Source organism: Ambystoma mexicanum, chromosome 7p (genome assembly GCF_040938575.1).
Source record: "Ambystoma mexicanum isolate Mex_15411 chromosome 7p, UKY_AmexF1_1, whole genome shotgun sequence".
Lineage (NCBI taxonomy): Eukaryota > Metazoa > Chordata > Amphibia > Caudata > Ambystomatidae > Ambystoma > Ambystoma mexicanum.
The window spans coordinates 195033624-195060628 of record NC_090939.1 but is presented as its reverse complement, the minus strand read 5'-3'; the positions used below and the strand labels follow the sequence as shown (position 1 = coordinate 195060628).

The 27005-nt window shown below is 45.5% G+C and overlaps 1 protein-coding gene across 3 annotated transcripts in view; it reads right to left on the bottom strand.

Moving 5' to 3' along the window:
* The window catches only part of DSCAM (DS cell adhesion molecule), a 1793910-nt gene that overhangs the window by 398026 nt on the left and 1368879 nt on the right, over positions 1-27005 (bottom strand). For all 3 annotated transcript variants that reach the window (XM_069636048.1, XM_069636050.1, XM_069636049.1), the window contains exons 21-22: positions 12902-13055; positions 7191-7308 (exon numbers count right to left, since the gene is read on the bottom strand). In XM_069636048.1, coding sequence (XP_069492149.1) covers positions 7191-7308; positions 12902-13055 — 272 coding nt within the window. The remainder of the gene's footprint in view (positions 1-7190; positions 7309-12901; positions 13056-27005) is intronic.

Below are 27005 nucleotides of genomic sequence, written 5' to 3'. Positions count from 1 at the left end.
ATGGTCTAGTCAAGGTCCAGGTCAAAACCCTATTGAACTCTTATACGAGGACCTAAAGCGAACTCTCTCTCCAAGAAGGTCCTCAACAGTGAATTGAAGCAGTTTTGCAAGAATCAATGGGGCAATAGTGATTGAAACCAATGCGAGAGGCGGGCAAACAGTTCCAGCTTTGATGAAGGCCCTGATGCCACCATGGACTGAATCTAAATGCCCGCCAAGGAATATTGAGTGAGTGCTGCTTTCTGGATGAATACAGGATGGAAAGGTATGTTGCGTGTCATTTGTTTCCTATGCTTCCATTTAGCCATTATTAGTACATTTGATTTGCAATACCTTACAAATGTGGAAACCTTACGCTGTTCAAAAACCCTTTCTAGGCACTATGTCAGTAGGGTTGCTAATGTAGTGAATAAGATTGGCTAACGAAGGATATGATATGATATGGCATTTATAATGCGCCAAGTGTTTCAAGGCGCAACAAGGCAAGGGAGGGGGAACAGAGGGAAGACAGAGACAACTATCTTACTAGGCCCGGTGTCATTGATATCACCCAAATGCAGGGGAAGGGGAAAAGCGTGGGGGGTAAGGGTGTGGGGAAAGTGCAGCACATGGGATGGACAATAACAAATAAATAGAATAAATAACAGCAATAAATAAAAGTGCGGCCAGCTGGTAGCAAGTGCAAGAGTAAGTGCAAGGTGTCAGTGTGAAGTGCTACTAAGGGACTGTAGGGATTCAGAAAACATTCCCCAAGTGCGGGGGTTGCCAGGGAGGCAGTGCAGGTATGCAACTGGCGGGGGAGGGGACCTGGGCCCAAGGTCAGAGGGTGGCCAGGTAACCAGTGCAGTTTCAGTTCAGCCAGGATTTGCATCTGCTGCATGACTTGTGGAACCTCAGAATCGTTTAATCAGAGTTCAGCTTCCTCTCACTTCTCACCCCCCCCATATTTGCCACTAACATTAGACTGCATAGCCGTTCCTTTTAAATAAATAGTTTTTAATTTATATTGCACTGCTCAATAAGGAGCTATCATACAAAAAAGTTATAAAAACTTCAAAATCACTGCTAACCTCAATTCCAAAATGTATTCACCCAGCAACGCCTGGAAACGAGGTAGGTGGGGTGTGTGTGTGTGTGTGTGTGTGTGTGTGTGTGTGTGTGTGTTAATGGAAGATCTGATTTCAAAGTAATGTAGTCTAAAATAGCCAAATGATTCAGGCTATTGTACATTTCACTGGAGATAATGAGAATGCATTGACAGGATGGCAGAATACCTAGGATTCAGGGCATGCCCAGGCCTCCTTAGGTGGCAGGAATACAGAGGATGCAGGATAAGCAGCAGCCCCTTGGACATTGCTGGCTTCACACACATAAAGGTGCAGGTGTCTTCAGAGTGAAGACAATGACCCCAAGACCATGCCCGCTGCTTGATCGGCATGCCCTTAAAGTGAGGAGAATGCGTGCGCCCACGGTTACACTGCTGACCCAGAAATCCATCACAAAACATACATTAGATATATGTTGTGTCAATTAATAAGCATCCTAGAATTCCTCAACTTGAATGTGCATCACCAACATGTGGAGATGGCATGCTTCATAATCATTCCCAGCTGTGTAGGACTCGGGATGGGTCTTCTCCCGAGAAGTCTAACCTGTCATGCTTTTAGATTGCTCCTCTGACTGGATGCCATCTGGTAAGGGCACTGTAAAGTTGTGTCAAATGGACATGTCACGTACATAGCCTGGTTGAACCATGGCATTGAGTATGTGGTCGTCAGAGTTGCGGTTGTAAAATTCACAGTGGTCCGGCAAGAAACCCAAAGACCTATCTTATCCCTTGGGTTTAGTATCTTCAAGTATCTGAGATGCCACCTTCATCACTGGCAAGTGGTCACGAAAGCCGTTCAACATCATGGCATAGAGAAGTCCTGTTGGTGGAGTCTGACATGTGTGAAATGGTGTCTGTAGGCATCATTTTGATATTGCATACCCCTGTTCAGTAATTGTAATGTTTTCTGGAAAGTCTTTCCTACATACTGTCATGCTAGGCACTTCATGGTGATATTATGCTTCCGACATGTTCCTGATTCATTGGTAGTTTGTTCTACCAGTTTGGTTGCTTGTAGGTATGTACAATCCGGGGGTTACATACACATGTCTTGCAATTTGCCTCTGAGCCCAGCTCAGTATCTGTCGTGGCCCCTCAACTGTTCTGTTCATGTGCAAAGTAGGAAAGGATACCTAGGTCATCCCGCTGAAGCTGTAGCATAAGTTGATGAGAGCCTTGAACTGAGGACAGTTTCAGATATGGTGGTCCCCTCTACATACTGGTGAAAGGAGAGGTCAGATTCAGCCATCCGCTCTTCCTGCTCATCCACACCCATGCACCAATCAATCCATGGCGACTTGAGTCCCCGGGAGCAAAGCACAGTGTGAGGACTTAGGCTCAGGCTTTACCAGCCAGATGAAGTACAACGTGTTACTCCACCTTGTTTACTGGATGGGAAGACATTGGTGTGATGAGGTCTTCCTCTGCAACAAGGCTTTTCTATCAATATCACAAGACAGACAACCTGACTTCATTAAAGCCTGCAAAGCTGAAATGTCCTATTCTTCCACAACAGTCATGTTCTACTGGGCAACATGATTCTTCATGTTCCTCGTCTCCCTCTATGTATTCTTCCCAAGAGTGAGTTTGGGCTAGATTTCTAAATATGCCCATATTTGCTATGTTTTAAAAAACGAGGACTTGACCACTGCTCTAACATGCAAGTTGTGGAATGAATTGCCTGTCGCCATTAAACGCGTCGAGAATCATCTTCAGTTTCGTCGTCTTCTGAAAACTCATCTCTTTTAGACTGCTGTTGCTCTTTAGTCTTGTGCCTCTGCTATCCTCGCGCCAGGATGCCCTTGGGCAACCGTGCGCGTTATAAATGTTGATAACATAACATAACATTACATAACAAGTGAGGTGGTCCAATGCTGCGGCGTGAACCATGATCAAAGTGAGGTGAAATCTGCTGAATTCACCACCCATAGAAGCAAAGTTCACACCCTAAACAAACCTTCTGAAACCTCAGTGAATGCTGTGGTCAGCAGGAATCTGGCTCAGTGACCACCTAATAATACAAATCAGTCATATTATTGCGGTATCCATATGGAAAGGTTTCATATCATTAATTTGTAGATATAGATGGGGAAGATAAGACTAAAAGGCTTAAGAGTGGGTGCACCCTGTCATGCAGAGAATCAACGTTTCAATGTAAAGGGTGAATGGCAACCGAGAAAGGGAACCCCTAAAAGCTGCTGATGAAGGTACTCTCACCAAGACCTGGGCCTGCAGATAATCATATTAATCAAAAATGTGTCTTAAAGTGACATTATATTCAAACCTGACCACGTGAACTGACCCTATTAAATGCCTTCTCAACATCCAAGAAACGAAGAGCCAGCTGGGACTGGCCATTCATGGCCACATTTACCAGCCATGTGGCTGAGGGCCAAACATAAGGGCCTAGTCAGGGTCTCCCTTTAGTCAATGGGCCTCATTAGGACCCTGGCGGAGAGGGTATTACGCCAGCGTAGTGCATGGCGTACCTCTCCGCCATACTACGAGTTCCCGTAGCGCCATGGAGGTTTTCTCCGCCTGGTTTTACCAGCCGGAGAAAACCATGGCGCTACGGGACCTCGTTGTTAATTACGCCACCGTATTTTACGGTGGCGTAATTAACTCCTTCCCCACTCCCATTATACCCTATGGGGCGAAAATGGGAATGGGGAAGGGCAGAATGGGGATTGGGGATTTACCGCTCCGCCGAGGTCGGAATGGGGCGGTAAATCCGCCAACCCCCATGGCGCTATCGGCGGCTTTCCGCCATGCTTCGCGGTGCATTTAGCACCGCGAAGTCCGCCCGGGTCGTAATGAGGCCCAATGACTTTTACTAGGCCCTTTAAAAGGGTTGTTGATGTATAGGACGCATAAGCTTGGGGTGCGGGTCACTTCTACTTAAATGTAGCTGCCTATACAGATGATATTACGTATACCAACCACAACCATCGTGCCCACATATTATCCTTCAATTACATTTCATTAGCCGTTCTTTTCCTGAGGACTTTGGATCAGTGTCAGGATACACAGACAATGCGATAAATGACCTGGAAAAATTAGGAGGGTTTCAAAGAAGCTACTAAATATCTTAGAAATCTGGGCCATCCCAAGAAATCTGAGGAGATTCACACTAATAGCCTATTATATTCTACTGAAACTACACCCTCTAGTCTTTCAGTTTACATTTTTAAGGAACATTTTCTACTACTGTACACCTCTGGATTATGAGTAAATACAACTACATGATCCCCATCTTTATACGGGACATGGGAAGGCTAGACAGAGGAGAGCTATGATGGCTCAACAATAAGCCAATGCCAGTCTGACTACATGATCTCTGGAAGCACCTCAAAACCTAGCTCTTTGCTTCTGCTTTCTCTCCCCCTCTCCCATGCCAAATTCCTGTCTGTAATCACACTGGCTACCTGGCCACCTTTCTGATCTCGGGCCCTGGACCCAACAATTGCACACCAGCACTGCCTCCCTGGCAACCCCCGCACCTGGGGACTGTTGGTCTGTATCCCTACAGTCCCCCTACCAGCACATGTCTGCTCTTACCTGCACTTGCCACCATCTGGCCACTCTATTATCTTATTTATTCTACTTTCCCATGCACTGCACTTTCCCCTCCACCCTTTCGCCTGCAATTATCCCTTTCCCCCTTCCCACGCACTTGCGCAATCTAAATGACACCTGGCCTAGTAAGATCGTTGTCTGTCCTCCCTCTGTTTCCCCTTCCCTTGCCTCGTCGCGCCTCGAAACACTTGTGTATAGGCGCGTTACAAATGCCATATCATATCATATGAGACATGGGAAGGCTAGATAGAAGAGAGCTATGATGGCTCAAGACTAAGCCAATGCCAGTCTGACTACATATCTCCATCTTTATATGGGACATGGGAAATCTATACAGAAGAGAGCTATGATAACCCAACACTAAGCCCACGCCAGTCGGAATCTACCCAACCTCCAATGGTAGAAATGGGCATCATGTACGGATAAAGTCAAAACCTTTTGACAGACCAGATACTTACTACTTATGAAGCTGGTTTGGTAGAGCAAGTGGTGAAGATAAAATGTGACCCTCTGCTCTAAGATATAGCTTACCTTCGACATTCAAAGTATGTTCTTGTAGAAGGGTAGGATACATTAGCTAAACTTCCTGCAATTCCACAGCTATACCAAGGGTTGTGGTAATCTGACCCTTTCTGAGAAACTCTCAATTGGAGTCGAATGGATTAGAAGGCACTCCTGATGGCAGGCTGTTTGTAGAAGGGAAAACATGCTGTCCTGGCTAAAATATCAGAATGCCTTGGAGGCCTTCATATTAAAAGCTAGATAGCTTCTCTCTGACTTTCCTCATTAAGATATCGTGCCTACTCCACAACCAGGCTTGACTTTGCTGTCAATGGAACAGGTGCAATACCCAGATATAATTCTTGCATTGTGCAAGCGAGTTGAAGGGATCCAATGAACACACCTTATAGTGGGGTCTGGGTTAAGGAGTTCAAGATAGTGTGGATGAGTTCAACCAATACTTCAATGTTTCTTGAAAAATGTATTTACCTGTAGAGTCTTCATTAACATCTACTAAAATTAGCTTTGCTCTCCTATTAGGAGAATCTATGAACTTCTTTCATTAATTAGTACCCAGCGAGGGACAATCAGATTGTTACAATCACTCTGACTGGCCTTCGCCAGGTAGTTGCCCGGCTGGGTAGGGCTTAACTGTGCGAGGGACATGTGCTGCATCCCTCGCTGTTCCTTTACTTTCTCTGTCTGGCCATCATGGAAAGGGAGAAGGGACTATGTGCAGTCCCTTCGTGCAGATCCATGGTCACCATTTTCTTTATTTACATTTTTTCTATTACTTTATGGCTGCATGGAAAGGGAGAAAGGAATACATGTAGTCCCTTCTCCCCGATATCTGGCGGCCATTTCTTTCTCGAAAAATGGCTATTAGTACCCCGGTACAATGTGCCAGGGTACTAATAGCAATAGAACCTTTAGAGGTGGGTCATTACCAGTCCGGTAATTTGCTCGGGCTTCTAACTATTACCTGACGGTAATGCCCCCACTTCTCTGGTTCTATTGCTTCAGTAATGCATCTGGCAAGAGCACTTATCCTATAGAATTGGAATGATCCTGCCTCCCCTTTTTCTAGATCATTGGCTCAGAGAACAAATAGAAAAATGTAGCTAGGAAAAAGCAATCCTAGAAACCACTTGGCATTCAAGACGCCCTCCAGGGACATGGGGAGTTCTCATTGACTACCTCTCAATGCTGGCTGAGGAACCTTGGAAATCAGATGGATCATTCAGATTTGGTAAAAGGGTGATTAATAGGCCAAGAGTAATGATTGTCTCTCTTCAAAAATCTTATATTTCTTTACTTTTCAGTTGTATTGAGGTATTTACATTGTGTGGGTAAACATGTCATTTTTGTGTTAAACAGTACCCTGCGGGTCGTGCAAGGCTATTCCCTCCTACAAATCTACAACCAAGATGGCTACCATGGAAATAAGAACGTTTTTGGAAGAGTCCATTTTCTATGTTCACGGTGGCCCAGAAACAAGGCAGGTGGCAGCAAGACATATAACTATTTTTATGCATACTTTTTTTCAGCTGGGTATTTTTGAAACGGGAAGCAGGTATCAGAGGATTCATGGTGACAAAGGTACAGCAGTCAACAGTTTACTCGGAATGCAGTCTTTTACCCTACCAGTCAGCCCTCTTTCTGAGCAAAATGATCGGCTGCTGAACAAGCCCAGACAGATAAAGTATATCGTTCAGATATTTAATAAATTAATAAAACATTTAAAAAAGGAAATTATTAACATTAACATATATGTACTTGATTCAGAAAAGTAATCTCGATTTCAAAAATGGGTGGGTCAAAGAGGGTGGCCCTAGTTTTCAAGACAAACTGTGCCTAAAACCGGGCTGAAATTCCTCTAGCTAAAATGGCTCACATTTATCGTATTTTCTCGATAACCTTAGCTCTTATTAAGCAACCCCCCTCCCTTTAATCAGCGATGACGCCGAAAGCAGCTTGTTAGCTTGTACAATAAGTTGCTGGTTACCTATCCTTCATCCATTTGACCGTCGGAGCCGGATCGCCAACCGCTTTGCAAGGGAGGACGATGTCCCGCATCCATGGAGTCGTCACTGTGCCGCTGAAGGTCAGGATCCGGGCTGGAGCTAGACAGGGATAGAGACAACATGGAGTTAATGTTACTTTTGACTCTGATTGCTGTTGTCCGTCAAATCTCTGCAGCATCATTGGTTAATCAGAAATAAGTATATGTCATCACAGGTTGGCCTGTATCATTTACCATTCATGTTTTCCATGTGCATGTTGACCTGTATTTATAAAGGTATGTTTAGCACATAAATCCAAATTAGGGTGCTTTAAATCACTTAAGGGGAGGGATATGGGGTATGGGAAATATGGACGAGGGCGACGAGGCAGAGGTAAGATTTTAAGAGAAAGCGTGAATGGTGAAAAGAAACAGGTTGAAGTTTACTTTTTTTGCATTCTTATTATTATGGTAATTATTGAGCATGGACCTAGCTTCAAGAAGCAATGGAGTGCTTTATAGAGGTATATAACAATACAGATACATAACGGAGTGCTTTACAGAGGTATACAACAGTACAGGTGCATAACGGAGCGCTTTTCAGAAGTAACAACAGAAAAGAAATACAGAGGGAGTGGGATACAGAGGGGCACAGAGGAGGGGTCCAGCTGTAACATGTGGTGGGGAGGAAAGGGATGGGCACACCTTAGGAGGAGCGAGGGGCGATGTGATGGCTTAGGTGTTGAGGCAGAGAGTTTGCTTGAAGTGGTGAGTCTTGAGTTATTTTCTGAATTGTAGGAGTGTGGGGACGAGTCTGATGCTGACGGGGAGGAGGTGTCATAGTCTTGGGACGTAGGCAGAGAAGGTTTGTTTTCTCGCCCTTTCCGTCTTGCAGCAACGGATTTAAAGTCTCCATTCGCCCGGGCATCTGGCGGTGCGCTGTCCACCGGTCATGCTGAGTTTCTCTGCAAGGTAGCTTGGTGACTTGAGGGCGACTGCTTTATAGATGATGCAGCAAGACTTAAAGGTGATTTGTGTGTGCAGTGGGATCCAGTGAAGGTCGATGATGGCCGGCGTGATGTGCTCTTATTTGCGTAGACCGTGGATGAGGCATGCAGCCATGTGTAGGACACTTATTAGAGGCACAAGGGAGGAAGACTGGAGCCCTTCGAGGAGTTCTTTTCCCTTATCCAGGTGGGATAGGACCAGTGCTTGAACGGTGGATCTAAAGCTGTCCAGAGGGAGGGCTTGACATTTTGCAGGAGGGATAGCTGATACTTAGGGAGGGGGATTAGAACAGAGAGGTCCCCGACATGCAGTGGTCCCTTCTTCCCCAAAAGTACCTGCAGAAAGGCCCTCCCTTCCCCCTGGCTTTCTCATGGTGAAGTCCAAAGATATTTTAGGAGGGAGGAGCAACAGGGGCGCTGACAAGAGCACACATCTGCTATGTGCTTCTCACACACTTCTAAAGGTCAAGAACAGTCACATCATTGGCAAACACATTTCTAGCACATGAGTATATTTACATATATGGGGTAAGGAGTATTTAAATGTTCTTAAAAGCTCTTTCAATTCTCTTAAGGCTGACTCAGAGACACATGCCAAGTTTGACTACATTCTGAACAATATACCCACAAATGTGTGTAGCATCTCTATAGATTCACACTCGGCACTCTGTGCAAAATTAAAATGCAAAGGGTAAAGCTGGAGACCACACAGTGGCCATTGTGAAGAAACTGAAAGAATAGGACAGTCTATAGGGCAGGAGTCTGCAACTTTTGATTTGCCAGATGTCCCTGACTACAACTCCCATCATACTTAGCAAGCATAGTCCATAATGAGGGATCATGGGCGTCCTAGTAAAAGGCATCAGGAGAGCCTTGGATTAGCTTCCTCTGTCAGAGATCACGTTCTGCCTGCACAAACATCTATACTGCAAAGATACGCACACAACGGGAAGAACTACTAAACTGATGAAGGACATTGGCAATCAGGTTCTCAGATGTAATTTTGTATTTGTCTTTGCTTTTGTTAATTGCAAGGCCAGCTTGTGAGCAACAGGGGGCTGTAGAAACTTTTAAAAGGTATCAGGCGCCCCTCTCTAGAAAGAACATGGCATGATAACCTGTTCTGAGTTTTTTTCCCACTTTGAGAGTCTGCAGCCATCACTTTTTGCTCACCGTACCTTTTTACAGATGGGAAATATCCATCAGCCGGTCAAGTGGCACGCAGAGACTGCGAATGCAGGTTCGAATCCCGGCAGCGCCAAACTCAGCGTTTCATCCTTCCGAGGTCGATAAATGAGCACCACACACCGTGGGTAATAATAAGCAGCGCTCAGATACCTGAGGGTTCGTAGCGCTATATAAATGCCAAAATATTATTATTATTATTATTATTATTATTATCCATTTGCATATCAGCCTTTGTCCTGCCCACATAGGCAGTCCAGCACCGAAATGCTATGGCCAGTCCCTTCTGAACAAGAGTACCTACAGCAACCCCATACACTTATTTCGGCCTTGTTGGGCCACATCAGTGAGGTGGAGCTGTGCCTCTCTGAGCACAGTGAGCAGGGGGTCCACGTCTGGGTTCCCCCAGGTAAGTTAGGGTGACCAATCCCAAGTTCCTTGCATTCTCTTTTTTTAAAAGGTAGCAGGCACCCATCTTAGAAATGGTTGCAAAGTAGAATCCTGGGTGGGGAAAGCTGTGGTGTGGAATGACTCAAGACTGTCTTTAAAGTTAAAGGTGTGGCAGGTGGCTGGAGTGCACTTGGTGCAGGATGGTGCATTGGGTGTGCAGGTACAATATAGGAAATGGATTAGCTGTTATTTGCTGAAGTGTTGGTGTTATGGGCTGGCTCCATGAATTGAGGACATAAAAGCATGGGCCCCCTCTGCTATATTACTTCTCAAGATGCTCAACACATTCACTCATTTTTCCTCCAATATAATGGGGCTGGACTATATTAAATATCATAATTTGATGTTTTATTTCGAAATATTAACATTTCATAAAACAGCAGATATTTACATCAATTACAAACGTTTGTCAACCTCTAGATAAATATGCACAAATAAATAATCATTTCGCAGTATAAAAAAGTGGAAAATGGCAGAGGATATTTAAAAAAAAAAAAATTGGCCCTAATCTGCCAAATGGCCTTTAAAAACTAAGCCACATTATTGGTTGTTGGACAATCAATCGCATCGATCTACCTCAAAACATCAAACTTTTTACTGCGAGTCCCATAACATCGAATAATATTTTCTCTTTTACCCCATTCTCTGCCAATATATGTGGGGGAGAGCCCCCCCACACCTCTCCCCTGTATCACTCTACTTTAATGTAGAGTTCCAGCGCCACCTACCATCTATAATTTCAGTTAAATTTGATGTTAAAAATCCCATGGTATGGGATTCACAGTAAAAGGGTTCGATGTTTTGGTACGATACCAACCACACTATGTAAAATTGCTATGGCTTCAGCGCAATTGGTGGTTTGACGTGACCTTGGCACTGGGAAGTGCCATTGCCTGCGTGGCAGCTCATACAATGGATAGAACAACATGAAGTGCATATTAAATGTATTTGAAGCCTATCTTCTTACATAATAACTAGTGTAAGAGCCCGGATACACAGGCCAAAGTACAGGTTTTCATTAACACAGTAGGACCACTGTATATCTTAAGGCAGCAGCTCCCTCTAGCTGTGACAACAGGCAAAGCTTTGCTACTTGGCATTGTATCTATATATCCTAAGGCAACAGCTCCCTCTAGTGGTGACAACAGGCAGATCTACTGCATCGGACAAACATACATCTGGCCTTTTATTATATTGTTAGATTTTTTTTTATGATATGAGAAGCATTGCCACTGCTATATAAAACACAGGATGAATAGGCAATTGGAAAGAACTGGCAATTTCTTTTATTAAATCAGTTGTTTAGTTTTATTTAAAACCTTAAATCAAGTAAAAATGTGAAATGGGCAGCTATAGAATGAACCTATGAATTAGGGCAATACTTAGGTCATATGGCCTAGCCATGAAATCGATCGGCATAAGGTCTTTGCTCAAATTGATTATTCATCTGATTGACACATGCCATGACCCTGCCTATGTGTCAATGAATTGCATCTGATGGTCTTCAATGCTTCTTCAATAGACAAACCTCATTGCAGAGGCTGGTGTCAGCTCCTGGGTACTACCACCATCCTTCACGTTTCTCCAAAATCCACCACAGAGTTATCATTAGTCTCTATTCCCGTGGCAGTCCACAGCATGAACTTTATTTGCGATACGGCAAACAAAATGAAGGCCTTGCTTTACCGGTGGAGGTGAGGTCTCGTGGAGACCTGAGTACAACCACTAGCTGCAGCACTGGACTAAAATACACTGTGGATCTTGTCCAAGCACTGCATCTTCCAGTACCTTAAACTTAAGACTATGTCAATTCAAAATGGATGTGTTTCTTTCACTTGCAATACAGTCACGATTACAGAGGTATCCGCTACGCAAAGGTTATACACTGCTGAACAAAATCAGTCAAGCAAATGTGGTTTAATTTCGTAGAATTTAAATAACAAAGTTGTCTTCATGCATGAAGCATTTTAATTGCAAATTGGTTAAACTGGAGAGGGTTCAACATGAACCTGCATTAGATGTGTGCAAAAGTAATGGTTTCTCCATAAGAAAGTGAAAGCATGTTCCCCATGTTTTAGCTTTCTCTTTGGTATGTTTAATAGGGTGTTGCAAAAATTGTCAATAACAATCTCCCTGTGCTACTAATAATGATTGTTTATAATAATAATTTGCAGTTATTATTATAAATAGTAGCATAGTTATAGTGATTGTTCTGTCATTATGTTTGTTATGCTATACTGTGTCAGTTCTTCAGACTGACTTACATGAGACAACACATTAGGTCTCTATGATATATATGGCCTGAAATAGTAATAATAAGTGGCATTCAATTGAAGCAACGTCTGGACTAACTCAATGTCTACTGCATTGTTTATTTTTTATTTATTTTATTTAATTCTGTATTTGTAATGCGCTTATACAGAAAGTAAATTGTATTTCAAAGCGCCCACTGGGCAACAGGGAGGGGACATGGGAACGAAGAACAAATACAACAATGAAAGATAGAGGCAGACCTACTAGGCCTTGGAGCATATAGAACGTGCAAGTGCAGAGGGAGAGAAGGGTCGAGGGGATCGGGGTGGGGGAAGTGCTAGATGTATCGAGGGGAAGTGCTAGGGAGTGAGCAGCTGTAAGTGCATAGGTGGAGTGGTCAGCCACAAAAATAAGTAAGTGCAGGCCTACGGTGACATAGGCCACTGGGTGCCAGGGCAAAGTGCTGGGGGGTCTGTAGGCGTTTGGGTGTGGACGGCCAGGACCCAGGAGGACACATAAGGGCCCTGGTCACCAATCTCAGCAACCGTGGGATTTAAAAAAGGAAGGGAAGGAGGAGGTGAAAATCTTGGAGAGTTGCCATGATTCAAGTGTTGTACTGTTAAGTTCTGCAGATGCTGTTAACAGGCGTCTTAAAAACATGTGCACTTATAAGATGACTTTTTTTTATATATGGAAGTCTACATACCTACCGCATGTTTTATATGCAGTTTCCGAGCTATATCCACAATGGGTACCTCCAGAGTGGGGCCTGTGGAAGAAGGCGCCTCCTTTATCGCAAACAATGTTTCACCAGTTTACCTTTTGCTAAGGGCTCGACGGTGATGATTTCACTGCTGTTGCCTCTGCCGGCCGCCGTCACTGCCATCACCCAGATACTGTACTGGCGATTCCGGCTCAGGCCCGGGATTCGGTAGGAGAAGGAGTCGGGCGAGGCGTCAAACTCACTGATGATCTGTCGTGAAAGAGAGAACAACCTCAGCCAAAACAGTCACAAACCAGCAGATGAATCAGGTTTTGAGGACACACAAATATAAAGACGTAGGGTACTGAGCAGGGGGGCAAAAGGCAGAGCAAATGATAGTCACAGCATCACTCTAGATTGGGTGTCCCCTTGGTCTTCCATCAATTAGGGTTTTTATTAAGAACTAGAGAGTGGAAAAGGGGAACAGGTAAACATAGACAGTTCATGGATAGAAATTAGAAGTGTCACCCTCTTAGAGGGTATTCACTGATGTACCATATATGTAGGCCTCATGCGCTCCTTCGGAACATCTGCAGGTACGCGGGACGAGTAGACGTTGGAAGAACATTGCCTTCCATGAAGGCTGGCGTATTTCAAAAGTCCAGAGGGCACGGAAGGAGTAAGACAAATACATGCTGGAGACGGGGCACTGTACTTGAGTAGAGTAGCACAAACTGCACCATAGTAAAAGTCAGGCGAGTTCCGTACAGGTGGTCACAGTTCAATTAAGCGGTTATTGGGAATGTGTCAGGGTCAGTCACAATTTGAGCCTTTTGGATCGACTGTCCAGGAGATAGGGTTCGTGGAAGAGCCACCCCCTGTCTTGAGAGGGTTTAAGCCCCCATACATTGAGGAGGTTACATACAGAAGGCAGCCGACAGTAAAGGGGTGCTACAGCAAGAGCCTGTCAACTTTCTCACTGGTGACAGCAATGCATATACATTGAGACAATCAGTAGCGTGGCAGCAGCAAAAGCACAGTTGTAGAGGGAAAAAGCCTTCCCAGACTATATCAATGTGCCACTTAGGTTGCAGAGAAAGCTTAACTGCTGGACTAAGCTTTTAGATGGCCACACCTCCAATGATTAGCATCGCTTTGTGAAGCTAAACAGCCTGTGAATTGGGTCGAAAAATGCATTGAATGGGCCAAAGGAAGGCTTAATGGTTGTTCACCGTCTTGGGCTCAAGAGAAAGGGGAGGGCAGTGGTCATGAGACCAATGGGTCAATGGCCCCACTTACAACCAGCTTTTAAAAATGTCACTCAATCCCCCCTCCCCCAAAAAAAATGCTGAGGCTGGACCCTGCCCTTGATAGTGGATTGCAGTGGACCTAGCTCACATGGGTCCTTAACAAACTATTGAGATTGGTGCCTCTGACAGTCCAGTGGGAGCGAGACAGAGGAAGCCAAAGTCAACACTGCTGACTAAGGGCTGTTCCAGAGCACGGGTCTGGGGACGGGTGAGTGCACTCAGCAAGTCGAACTCAAGTTGACCAACTAGAGAAACCTCGATCGCAGAGTAGTCTAGTTTTCATCTCCCTTTCCCATCCCACATTCCCAGAGCTAATAAAGGTTATTACACTCGGTATGATTTGCAAAACTGGATGATATAACAGTGCCATAAGTATGATATTGCGTAATGAACAGCATATCACAACGTACCTAACGTCACAGTGAAAGACAACACATCTGAAATATACGCATGATAATGAGGAATATAGCGTATGCACAGTGGTAGAAGTGAGCGGGAGAGTGGTTGGGAGCAGTGCTCCTACCTTTTACAGTTCCTATCCTTTCATATTAAAAAGAAACCGTTCCGGAATGGCTCCGTTTTAAAATGAGAGGGTAGGAAGACGTTGAAACGTGCACTTCAGAGTCTGTACTGAACCTTCCCTTAAACAGAAGGTGTGTTTGTTTGGGGTTTGGATTGCTTGTGGGAGCGTGCAGCGATGGGGTTTGTGGGGGCGGGGGCAGGCCAGCAGCGAGCATAGTTCCACTACTTCTTTTCGTACACTTCGACCACTGCTTAGGCGTCTACAAAACAACCATGAATGTTGAATTTTCTATGAGAGTCTCCAGCAATGGTAACTCGCAGACAAACACGAGACAGTCGAGCACCAGAAACAGCTGTACAAATAACTCATTTTTAATCAGCCCTGTGCAGAAACCTAGCGAAATTTCACATGCTGGCAAAAGTCACATTGTAACCTAAACTGATGCTGTCTTTGGGTGAACATGCATATTTTAAACATATATATATATTGCATATTATTACTATTTTCAATGCATGTTAAAAGAAATTAAAATACATCCTTGATTAGTGCCTGCAATAGCAGCCTCTAAGCGTGTTTCGAAAATGATTTGCCTTCATATTTGTATCTATTGAAAGTTGGGGTGTCATTTCTACTCGAAATACAGGAGACGGAGGCAGTCCCAAGATAGATTTCAGGAGGACAGATAATAGGGAACAGAACCATGGGAAACAGACAATGAACAACATATAGATATCACACTTCCTACAGGAGCAGAGCCACTATAGATAGAACTATATATATTCTGATCTTCACATATTTATAGCAGAACATAAGAAAGGGGTGTTGTGGCCAGGGTGTACTGGGGTGAGGTGGTCTGGGGGGCGGGTGTCAGGGGCTCTGCAGGACAGAAGATGGAGTTTGAGTTTGATGTTGAAGTGCTCAAGGGATGGGGCAGTTTTGATATCTTGGGGAGCTGATTCCAGTAAAGTGGGGCTAGTCGGCAAAAGGGACTAAAAGTGCAGATCATGGCCGTGCGGGGACACAGGTGTTCAGGACGTAGGGGGAGCAGTGAGTGCGTGAGCCGGAGTTTAGGGAGATGCCTGCTTGAGTCTGGAGGTTCTGCTTGAGCACAAAGGTGCAGTAGAGAGAGTGGGGTCGAATGGTAATCGATAATCCTTAGATATGATGGAAGGTTAAAGTCCCCCGTCATAACAAAGCGGGTGTTGGCTGGACAATGCTTGGGTAGAAAGTCTGAGAAATGGGGCCGATGGCGTGATCTTGCTGAAAACTGCCACAAGGGGAGTGGGTGTAGCTGGTGAAGTCAGTGTGTAGTGCTGCATGGAATCATGCAGTGTCATGCAGGGAGGTCCACGTTTCATTGAGGGTCATTGCAGAGAGATTGGAGTGATGGAGGAGGTTGTGGTGGTCAGTAATGCAATACGTGTTATTGTAAATGGACTGGACATTCCAGAGGCCCGGGTGAGGTCATTAGGGTGGAATGGGATAAGCGAGGAGGAGTGGCTGAGGGATGGTGGACAGAATAGAGAGGGTGGAGCATAGAAGAGATGAGCAATCAGGATGCCATTTAGGGGGGGTAGGAATGGGGGAGAGGGCAGTTGTGAGAGTTCAGAGGATTGATGGGGCTGAGCAGTGTATTCATTGGGGACCCTGAAAAATAGGTAAAGAGAGGAGAGTGATTAGGAGGACATGGTTAGGTGTGCTCATGATGAGAAGGGATTGGAGGTTGGGAGGTCTAGTGTGAAGGGTTTGACGGAAAAAGGAGTGTGACGGTAACCTAGGAGATTGGACCATTGCCGAATGTACAGGTAAGTACAGGCAGGTGGGGTAAGCTGGTCATGACTGGAGAATAGGCCAGAAGCAGGAGTTAGCTATAGCAGTGATTGTAGGAAGCTCAATTAGCGTGCATAGGGTGATAGGCAACCAAGTCAAACTGCAGTCGTGGTGCACAGGGCACTAAGTGGCCAAACATTCAAATCAGAAACCACAATCCAATTAGGGTGCGCAGGGCCATAAGTGGCCAATACATGCAAATCAGAAACCACAATCCAATCAGGGTGCGCAGGGCCATAAATGGCCAAAACATGCAAATCAGAAACCACAATCCAATCAGGGTGCGCAGAGCCATAAGTGGCCAATACATGCAAATCAGAAACCACAATCCAATCAGGGTGCGCAGGGCCATAAGTGGCCAAAACATGCAAATCAGAAACCACAATCCAATCAGGGTGCGCAGGGCCATAAGTAGCCAAAACATGCAGACTACAGATCACAGTACAAGGAGAAAGTGCAGGGCCATATGTGGTCACGTAAAAGGCTGATCATAAATCAAACAAAACAGGGCATAGTGCCATTCTAAAGAGTGCAGGGAACTCCTCGGCCACTGAAGGCAGATGAAGAGATGGTGGCAGAGGGTGTGTTTGGGGCTCAATGGCATAACTTTGGAACAAAATACAAGCTGCACTATGAACACAAGAAGTGGTAAAGCCAACACCTGTGGCTTTTATATGGTCATGGGAAAGACCTTTTTAGGTAGTGACATAATGGTACAATCTGGACCACAAAATGGCAACAGCTGGCACATTGGGCCTCATTACAACCTTTGCAGAATGGGTTAACGGGCTCTGCTAAATGGAGGCGGACCCGTTAAAGCCATTCCGCAAGATTATGAGGTCCCCTCGCGGGACCCTGTAAGAACGCCTGGTAAAACCAGGCGTCCTTAGCGGGTCCCGCGAGGGGACCAGGGAGCAAACAACGGGCCGGTCGTAATCGGCCCGTTGTTAGCTCCCGCTCCCATTCCCATTGAGCCCTGTGGGGGCTCAAATGGGAATGGGGAAGGTCCAGGCCCGGGTTCCCAGAGGGAGGAATTACCAGCCCTCCGAACTTGGAATGGCCCGGTAATTCCCCATTCAGGGGACCCGGACCCGGTTTTGGAGGCAGCCATGGCGCCAATAGCGCCATGGCTACCGCCAAACCCGTAATGAGGCCCATGGTGTTAGCACCTCAGTTTATTAAAACAGTGCCTGTCAAACACCTTTCTAATGCCTATAAAATATCCCAACCTATTGGCTTTTCAAATGTGTATAATTAACATGAATTCAGTGCAAGGAACAGATGCAAGGTCATACATATTGATAATAAATAAAGTGACAGTAGGCACACTTTTTGATACATTCTTCCAACCCCAGGAGCTGGTTTTTAGTTGCAAATACACCAAGAACTTACAAATGACTGGTTAGGAATAACATGGGCTTCCAATTAAAAGCACAGAGCTCGTTCAAAGCGATCATGGGGAAGGGTATTTTAGATGGAGAGGCACAGGTAGTAGATGAGAATGGTCATAGGGAAGAGCAGGGGCACAGGTTTTCAATGGGTAGATAAACATCCAACTAATACCTACAGCATGTGTGTCCTCCCTCACATTCCATGTCTGTCTCTCCTAGCTTCACTTTCTATGCCAACAGGGGAGCTAACTTATGAATTTTCACAGGGGGTGCCATTGCAAAGACTTTAGGTCAGTGGCATTGAAGGGTATTAACATTGCCAGAGATCGGGTTTCCCGGGCAGAGTCTGGGCCATTGAGCACCCACATACCTGGCACCGCTGCATGCCAATAGTTGTAGCTCGAACACAATGCTTAATGTACCACCTAATTGCCAAAACTTAAAACTGTTTATAGACACAAACCCCTAAGTACTTTACATGATTATTGTGCTACTTTTTAAACTTGTGCTTCTAGAGCTCTCACATTTCAAGTAACCATGTGTGAGAAGGCCAGTGTTTGTCCCTTTGGATCCTGGGACTTGTTGTTGTATCCTTATCACTTGAAATGTGAAATTTAGAAAAACTACAAGTCCCAGAATTCCAAGCAAAAACAGGAGTGGATTTCCTTCTCACGCATGGCCATGGGAAACTAAACAGCTCTGTGATTCCTGCCTCCCTCCCACATTCAGGATAGTTAAACACATGAGCTTGGACTGCAATGTTACCAGTCAGTTCAAACATAGTGCAAGATTTATTGGGATTAGCCCCCAGCCATTCTTCCCCTCCAGCCCCCCATTCCAGTCTCTAAAACAGGGCAAACTGAAAAAAAGAGCTGCTGTAACTATTTGAGAAAAGGTTATGGGAAATGCAAGGATTTTAGACGCTCACAAATCAGAGAAAGAAAGGTGTGCACAGGCATAGACAAACTAGGAATTGAGCGAACAACACGCAGAAAACTCATTTGCAGTAAACTATGAAATAATAAAGGACTTGGAAGTGTTTACCTTTTGAAAGCTACCACTGTGCCACTGTCCCAGTTAGCACAGTGCCAACTCGTGTTGCAAACAAATAATTATCTTTTGAAAATCAACATCACAGCGTGTCTTAATCATCGTCCTCAAAATGGCCAAAGATATTCTTGCAAAGAAGGTCATGCATGAAAAAGACATGTTGGTATTTCATTGGATACAGCTTGTTTTTTGAGAAACAAAGTGATGGCCACTTAATAAATGGTAAAGAATACATCCACACACAGAAAATATAATGAGGTGCAATGGGCACAGAAGGTTTAACGATGCTTCTAAACAATCATCACAAATCAGAATATGTTCTTGGCCCCGGAAGACATGTGTGGAACAGCACGTTGTAAGGTTGGGACTAAACCTTGTATCATAGTCAATTAAATAACTTCACAGCTCTCAAACTGCCCCATGTCAGGAGTGAGTTGTATGAGAAAGTCAGAAAACTGTTGGCTTTACCAACCCTTGTTTTTAACAGGACATCAGTGCAAGGAACACATGTCAATAAAGGGGTTGAAGGCACACTTGTTTAAGACATATGTATGACATCGGTAGCACATTTTACAGCTGCGTTCAACCTATTAACTCTCATGGGCAGCCATTGGGTGGGTAAGTGACCAAACAGCACCTGCACGCTGTGTATCTCTGATAACATACCATTTGACTGCTAGCTGTACCCCAAAGCAATAGTTTCAGCTTATTGGTAGCTCAGAAAGCCCACCTGACAACCAAAAGGAATGACAAGACCGACAAGTACTTAAGCTCCCTTAGATTGGTAGAGTGGCCCACACATGTCTGTTTTGGGAGTTTCCACAGCAATGGCGACACAGTTAAAGGTTATGACTGTCACATAATGTTGAAGTTAACGTTGTACTAAATAAGTATTCGTTCAATTATGGAGTGAATTTTGCAAAGGGAAATGAAATGAAACGTTCTCTGAAAGTATGGCCACTTAAGTATAACACTAAAGTGAACGTGTTTGAGATTTGGAGAGAAGGAGATTTGAGGATGGGTGAGAGATGAGAATGGTTTGTTCTTTTGGGAAATCCTATTGAGATACTTGTATTCCTAACCAGTAGTGGGGGCCAGTAGTCAGTTATGGGTCAGGCAGAATGACATGTCCCCACGTAAGAGGTCTCAGGGAAACCTTATCTTAAGAAATTGCTCCGGATCCCCTGTGGGGCCCTCTGCCAGAGGTGGTAGAGAGATCGGAGAGGAAGTATAGAGAGATCGGTGTGAGAACTCTCTGGATACCCTGTGGGGCCCTCTGCCAGAGGCAGTATGGAGAGATAGGTGTGAGAACTCTCAGGATCCCTGTGGGGCCCTCTGCCAGAGGCAGTATGGAGAGATAGGTGTGAGAACTCTCCGGATCCCCTGTGGGGCCCTCTGCCAGAGGCAGTATAGAGAGATAGGTGTGAGAACTCTTCCGGATCCCCTGTGGGGCCCCTCTGCCAGAGGCAGTATGGAGAGATAGGTGTGAGAACTCTTCCGGATCCCCTGTGGGGCCCTCTGCCAGAGACAGTATGGAGAGATAGGTGTGAGAACTCTCCGGATCCCCTGTGGGGACCTCTGCCTGAGGCAGTATGGAGAGATAGGTGTGCGAACTCTCCGGATCCCCTGCGGGGCCCTCTGCCAGAGGCAGTATGGAGAGATAGGTGTGCGAACTCTCCGGATCCCCTGCGGGGCCCTCTGCCAGAGGCAGTATGGAGAGATCGGTGTGAGAACTCTCCGGATCCCCTGCGGGGCCCTCTGCCAGAGGCAGTATGGAGAGATAGGTGTGCGAACTCTCCGGATCCCCTGCGGGGCCCTCTGCCAGAGGCAGTATGGAGAGATCGGTGTGAGAACTCTCCGGATCCTCTGCGGGGCCCTCTGCCAGAGGCAGTATGGAGAGATCGGTGTGAGAACTCTCCGGATCCCCTGCGGGGCCCTCTGCCAAAGGCAGTATGGAGAGATCGGTGTGAGAACTCTCCGGATCCCCTGCGGGGCCCTCTGCCAGAGGCAGTATGGAGAGATAGGTGTGAGAACTCTCCGGATCCCCTGCGGGGCCCTCTGCCAGAGGCAGTATGGAGAGATAGGTGTGAGAACTCTCCAGATCCCCTGCGGGGCCCTCTGCCAGAGGCAGTATAGAGAGATCGGTGTGAGAACTCTCTGATAACTCTATTTATGTGAGATATAGCCACAAAGTAATGCTGATGTGGAGAAATTATTAGCAGGAGAGAATGTGTGGAAATCAGAAAACTTCCCAACAGGCATTCTGTGGCATCTAGTTCAGAAGGGCTGGGGATGAGTCAGTTACATGTCAGGCAGTGCAAGATGAGGCTGACATTTCTCAACCTAAATTGGCATTGCGGGAGAACTTGCTTATTGGGGAAATATCTTAAATAATGCTATAGTCCCCTCTGTGCTAACAGGTGGGTGGGAAAGATGAGAGCCACAGAGAGGTGGAGAACACTGCACCTACCCGCGGTTGTATGATGGAGGACTTAAGAACGAGGGACATGGAAAAATCCATAGAGCCTTGCATCCACTAGCCTGGCAGGAAGTAGGTGGGATTCATAAACCGGCATTGAGATTTGGGGAAATTGAGCCACTGCCCCACAGGCATGTGCCTTCTTAGAGCTTGCAGGGTTTAGGTCGATTAAGTCACTTCAATACATGTGAATACCCTGGAGCAACCCCTACTCCGGGGTAATCACTGTTGGGTTGGGATCAAGCTTGATTTGCGTATGGCCTTTCCAACTTTGTAATGGCTTGGCAGGCGAAGAACGATGGTCTGGAGCATTGCCCAGAGCAATACCAGAAGTTAAGATTAATTAAACACCGTCCAGCCATCACCTCTTTTGTTTTGCTTTAGTCACCCTGAGTGGGGACGGGTATGCCCAGACGTGAGTCCCATGCCTGCTGGGCCTAGAGACCCAAGCTACTCCTCACTGATGAGGCCCAACAAGGCCGAAACATGTGTGGGGATGCTCGTGGTCTTGTGCAGAAGGGATGTGACCAAGCAGTTCTATCAGTTTCTAGAAAGAAACCATGTCTGGCAGCTTTAATTTTATATGAGGGTCACATATAGGTGTATTTCTGGGTACATCGGTACTGTAATAGCATCTCCTAAATCAGGAACTGGTTGACCCCTACCAGTGGATCCCTCACAACCAGATGTGTGAGGGGACTCACCTATAGAAAACAGATACATGTTGTTCCTGACTCTGATGGTCAGGGGATCCCTCAGGTTGCACATACAGTATTCTTGTCTGATGAGCCCATCAGTGAGTGTGTCAGGTAAAACATGGAAAACACAGAGGAACAATACCAGAGTATCAAGGGAGGACTGCATGGTACCAGTTTTCTGCCATGTTGATCAGGGGAGTGGTAAATGCAATCCGATGCCAACCATGTTAGGCATGGAGAGTGGGCAGAGGAGGGCTGGATGTGGCCCAGGCTCTGAGCTGACCGAGGTCCGCTCCACCTCCCCAGACTTGGGGTCATCCTATAGTGATCCCAGGCATCGTGGGCTAGTTAAGCATGCCTGATACATCGGAACCATGGGGAATCTTAGGGATTCTACCACGCTGTGTGCAGTTTCATTAGCTGTAGTGAATACCATGGATTCCCCATAAGCTTTCTAAGCAAGAGTGATAGTCAAGGGAGGTTCTCTGGTTTCCTTGTATTTGTATTTATTTTATTTGTATAGCGCACCAGGCCCAAGGGCATCCGGTCGCATATCTTGGAACAATAACAATGGTACAACATTGGTACAGATAGTAACAGTTACAGTGTGAAAGTTTCATAAAATCGTACTGGGTAATGTACTCCAAAGGCATGCAAGTAGATTAGGATTACAGTGGTGAAGAGAGGCGTGATAGCAAGAAAGGCACTATATACACAATACATAGTATACACGATATACAATATAAAGACCTAACAATATCAGGGTAAGCACTATATAATTACAAGCGCAAGGAAGGTAGCGAGCTGTAGTCCTGGAGTGGAGGTGGTGAGGAGTTTAGTCTTATACGGTGGATAACCAGAGTTTGTTTTTTTGTTTGAAAAGGGACGGAGAGGATTCGGATCTGATGGTCAATGGAAGCGAGTTCCATAGTTTGGAGGCAAGGACTGGGAAGGTTGCACCACCTGCTTTCTGTAGTTTGTATCTAGGGATGGTCAAGCAGTGTGATTGGGCTGATCTGAGTAGCCGGGTAGGCGAGTAATGAGAGAAACGGGAGGCTAGGTAGATAGGGGCCTGATTGTTCTTAAATTTGTGTGTGAGGGTGAGAGATTTCAGGGATATTCTTTGTGTTACTGAAAGCCAGTGTAGAATTCTCCTTGTTTTAGAGATGTGTGAGGATCTAGCGATGTTGAGGGAAACTCTGATGGCGTTATTTTGGATAACCTGGAGTTTATTTAGGTTACGTTGGTTGGTCCCTAGATGTAAGGCATTGCAGTAGTCGAGTTTAGACATAACCAATGTCCTGGCCAGAGTAATGCAGTTCTGTGTGGTTTGGAAGATGCGGCAAGCTGTAATCAGCTTACATGTGTAAGAAGCGGATGCAGAGACAACAGCATTAGTTTGTCTATTGAGTGATAATGTGGAGTAAAGATAGATTCCTAATGTTTTGGTGTTGGTGGAGACTTTGATGGAGTTTCTGTCAATGTTGAAGGTTTTGAATGAAGGGTCAAGTCTATTCAGCCGATGTTGGGAGCCCAGGATGAGAAGCTCTGTCTTGTCATCATTAAGACAGAGCTCATGATGGGCCATCCAGGCTTGAATGACTTGATAGATATCGTTCAGGGCTTTTGAGTCCACCATGTAATCACCTGTGATGGGAATGAGTATCTCGGTGTCGTCTGCGTAGTTGGTATAAGTGACACCCAGATAATCAAGTACATCGAACAGAGGTTTAGTGAATACATTATAAAGCATTGGTGAGACGCAAGAGCCTTGAGGCACCCCGCACGGCACTGGTGTAGGCTCGGCCGATGCAGTAGGTGAGAACACCCTCATGTGTCTATTGTCCAGAAAGGAACTAATCCATTTGGTGGCTTTCTCAGAGAAGTGGACAGCTGATTTCAAGTGACGACCGAGGATTTGGTGGTTGACCAAATCAAAGGCTGCCGATAAGTTGAGGAGTAATAATAAGGCCATTCTGCCATTGTCTTTTAGGTCCTCAATTTGAGTTTTGAGATCTAATAGGGCTGTTTCCATCCCGTGCTTAGGTTGAAAACCAGATTGTCTTGTGCGGTGTAGATTGTTGGTTTCTAAATACTTCTGAATCTGTAGCTACGCTGCCCTATCCAAGATTGTCAGTAAGAATGGGACCGTCGTGCTGGGTCTGTAATTGGTGGGTATACTAGGGTCAAGAGTAGGGTTTTTTTTAACAATGGAATGGCCCAAGCGTCCTTGAGGTTGTCAGAGACAGTGCCCGAGTGAAATGAGGAATTGATAAAGGCGGTGATGAAAGGGGCAAGTTCATGCGCAGATTCCTTGATGATAGGGGCAGGGCAGGAGTCACCCTGACAATTGTAAGGTTTCAGTTTACTAATGATGCTTTCTACCTCTGGGATGGTAAGAGGAGCAAAACTAAACGATGTATGAGTGAATGGGGAGGTTTTAGTGTTACTAGTTGAGAATTTAGTTTGGGAGATGGATTGTAGGCAGTTTAGCTTAGCATTGATTTTAGACTGTAAGGTAGATATTTTTGTAAGGAGAGCTTTTTGAATGTTGTCGCACCACGTGCTGTCCTTACTGCATGTATCGGGGATGGAGGAGGGGGATACTAGTTCTTTAAGAATTTTGAATAACTCCTTCGTATTGGATTCTGCTGGGGAGATGCGTTGGTTGTACGTCTCTTTTTTTGCTTGTACAATTGCTTCCTTGTAGTTAAGTGACACTATGGTGAGGTCTTTATTAGCCTCACATGGGAGACTTTTCCAGAGTGCTTCAGCATTATGTTTTTCTTTGCATAGTATTCTGAGATGTGGAGTTGAGGTGGGCGCGCTGTTTAGGTTTCCTAGATTTTAGAGGTGCTATTGTGTTAATAGCTTTAAGCAGAGTTTGGTTAAAGGTGTCCACTAAGACCGCAGGGTCATCATGTGTCAAGGCACAATTATTGAGTAGAGGCAAAATGAGAGGGAGCAGTTTGTCCCTGGTGATGTCCTTTTTGTTTCTTGTAGGGATGGAAGGCGCAATAATAAGTTTGGTGCGTGGGTCATTGGCGGGTATGTTAAAGATGATGATGATGTGGTGGTTGGACCAAGCACACAGGTGGTTGGAGCCAATATGCGTGTTGCAGTTTAGGTCAGCAGTCCAGTCGAGCGTTCTTCCCTTGGAGTGGGTCGGTTCGAGAATGCGATGAGAGAATCCTAAGTTGGAAATATTGCTAGCAATCTCTCCAGCATAGAGGTCATTAGGGTCCAGTAGTCCGAGTATTGAGGTCACTAAGTAATAAGACTTGGGAATTGGGTTTAGTGCTGTCAGTAAGGATGGTCATAATGTCATCTGAGAATGTAGAGAGAGGGCCTGGAGGTCTGTAGATGAGCTGCAGAGTGGCTGTGTTATTATGTGATAGAGAAAGTTTGACTGATAGGGACTCAGCTAAACTAAGTTGTGTGTTAGGAATAAATCTCATATTGATGTCGTATTTGTGGATAAATGCAATGCCGCCTCCTTTAGAGAGGTTGGAGTTGCGATCGCTTCTGATAATGGAGTATCCGTCAGGAATGGCTAATGCCAATAGAGGACCTGAGGTTTCATGTAGCCAGGTTTCCGTGATGGTGATGAAGTCAAGGTTTTGTGTGGTAATGAGATCTGCGATGTCAAGAGCATGGGCCGGAAGGGATCTAGCATTGATGAGAGCACCCTTCACCCTTAAGGGGGTCTTGAGATTGTCGGACTGTACCTGGGTGGTAGGAGGTGGGGTAATGTTTAGTCGCCGAAGAGTATTAAGAGAGAGATGTGGTGTGTGAAGGAATCTCGATCCCAATCTGTGGTTTCTCAGGTGGAGCGAGCAAGGTTCATTGGGTGTGGGTTTTGTTGCAAAGTGCTGTAGCCAAAGGGCAGGCGAGTTGAGGTAAGGATTAGTAGTATGGGGAAGGTTGGAGTTTTGGGTGTTACGGTGAGTGGGTGTAATAGGCAAGATGGGCGTAGTAGTATGGTGAACCAATGGTTTGATGACAGGGTTCATGGCTGAGGGCATGGTAATAGGGTAATAAAGGTGGGTCTCTGAGGTAGTGTTGCGCGATGAGCTGCATGTGCAGGCCGGTGGGGCAGCCAGGACCCAGTGTGCAAGGAGGTGGCAGGCAAAGAGATGAAACAGCATAGCAAAATGCGGATGCACTGTAGGCTGTGTAGTTCTGAGCAGGGCTGATAAAGCATGGCAATAATTCTAAGTCCTGAGATCACGGACACAGTCACTATCATTAGTTATGCACAGTGCTGAGGTAGAAGGAGGTAATCATTCTAAGAACGCTGACACAATCACCCATATGTGCGTGATAAGGCGGGAGACAGTAGTTCTAGTGCCCAAACACAGTCGCTATCACAGGAGTAGTAGAGTAGGAGACAGTGGTACTAAAATCATGGATATGGAAGATAGCTCTATGATAAGTCATGGCAGTGCCGATGCACAGGTCTTAAATCTGCACGGGGGTTCGAATAATCCAAAGAGGGTACAGTACATTATGCAGGGGGCAATGGTACAAGGTATAACGGAGTATGCATGGCAAGTTGTCTAAGGCAATGAGGCTGGCAACGCAGAAGATGCAGCGTATTTAGTAGAAATGCATAGTTGTTGTATAGGACATAAGGCGTGACGGTGAATCTTGATACAAGGCAATGAGAGAATACAAAGTAAACAAGCAATGAGAGAGTACAGAGTAAACAAGCACAACAGGTTGGTGGAAACAGAGACAGCAATGGAACTACTTCACAAAATATAAGCAGTGGGTGGATGGGGAATTACGGCAGGTAATCAGGATTGGTACTGCGACCTGGGCTATCTGCATCCAAAAATATGGCGCAAAACTGCTGAGGCCCATTCAAATCAGGTTGTGGCTAACCCAGCTTTATTTCCTCTCTGCCTGAGTATTTACGCTTTCAGGGATTGATCAA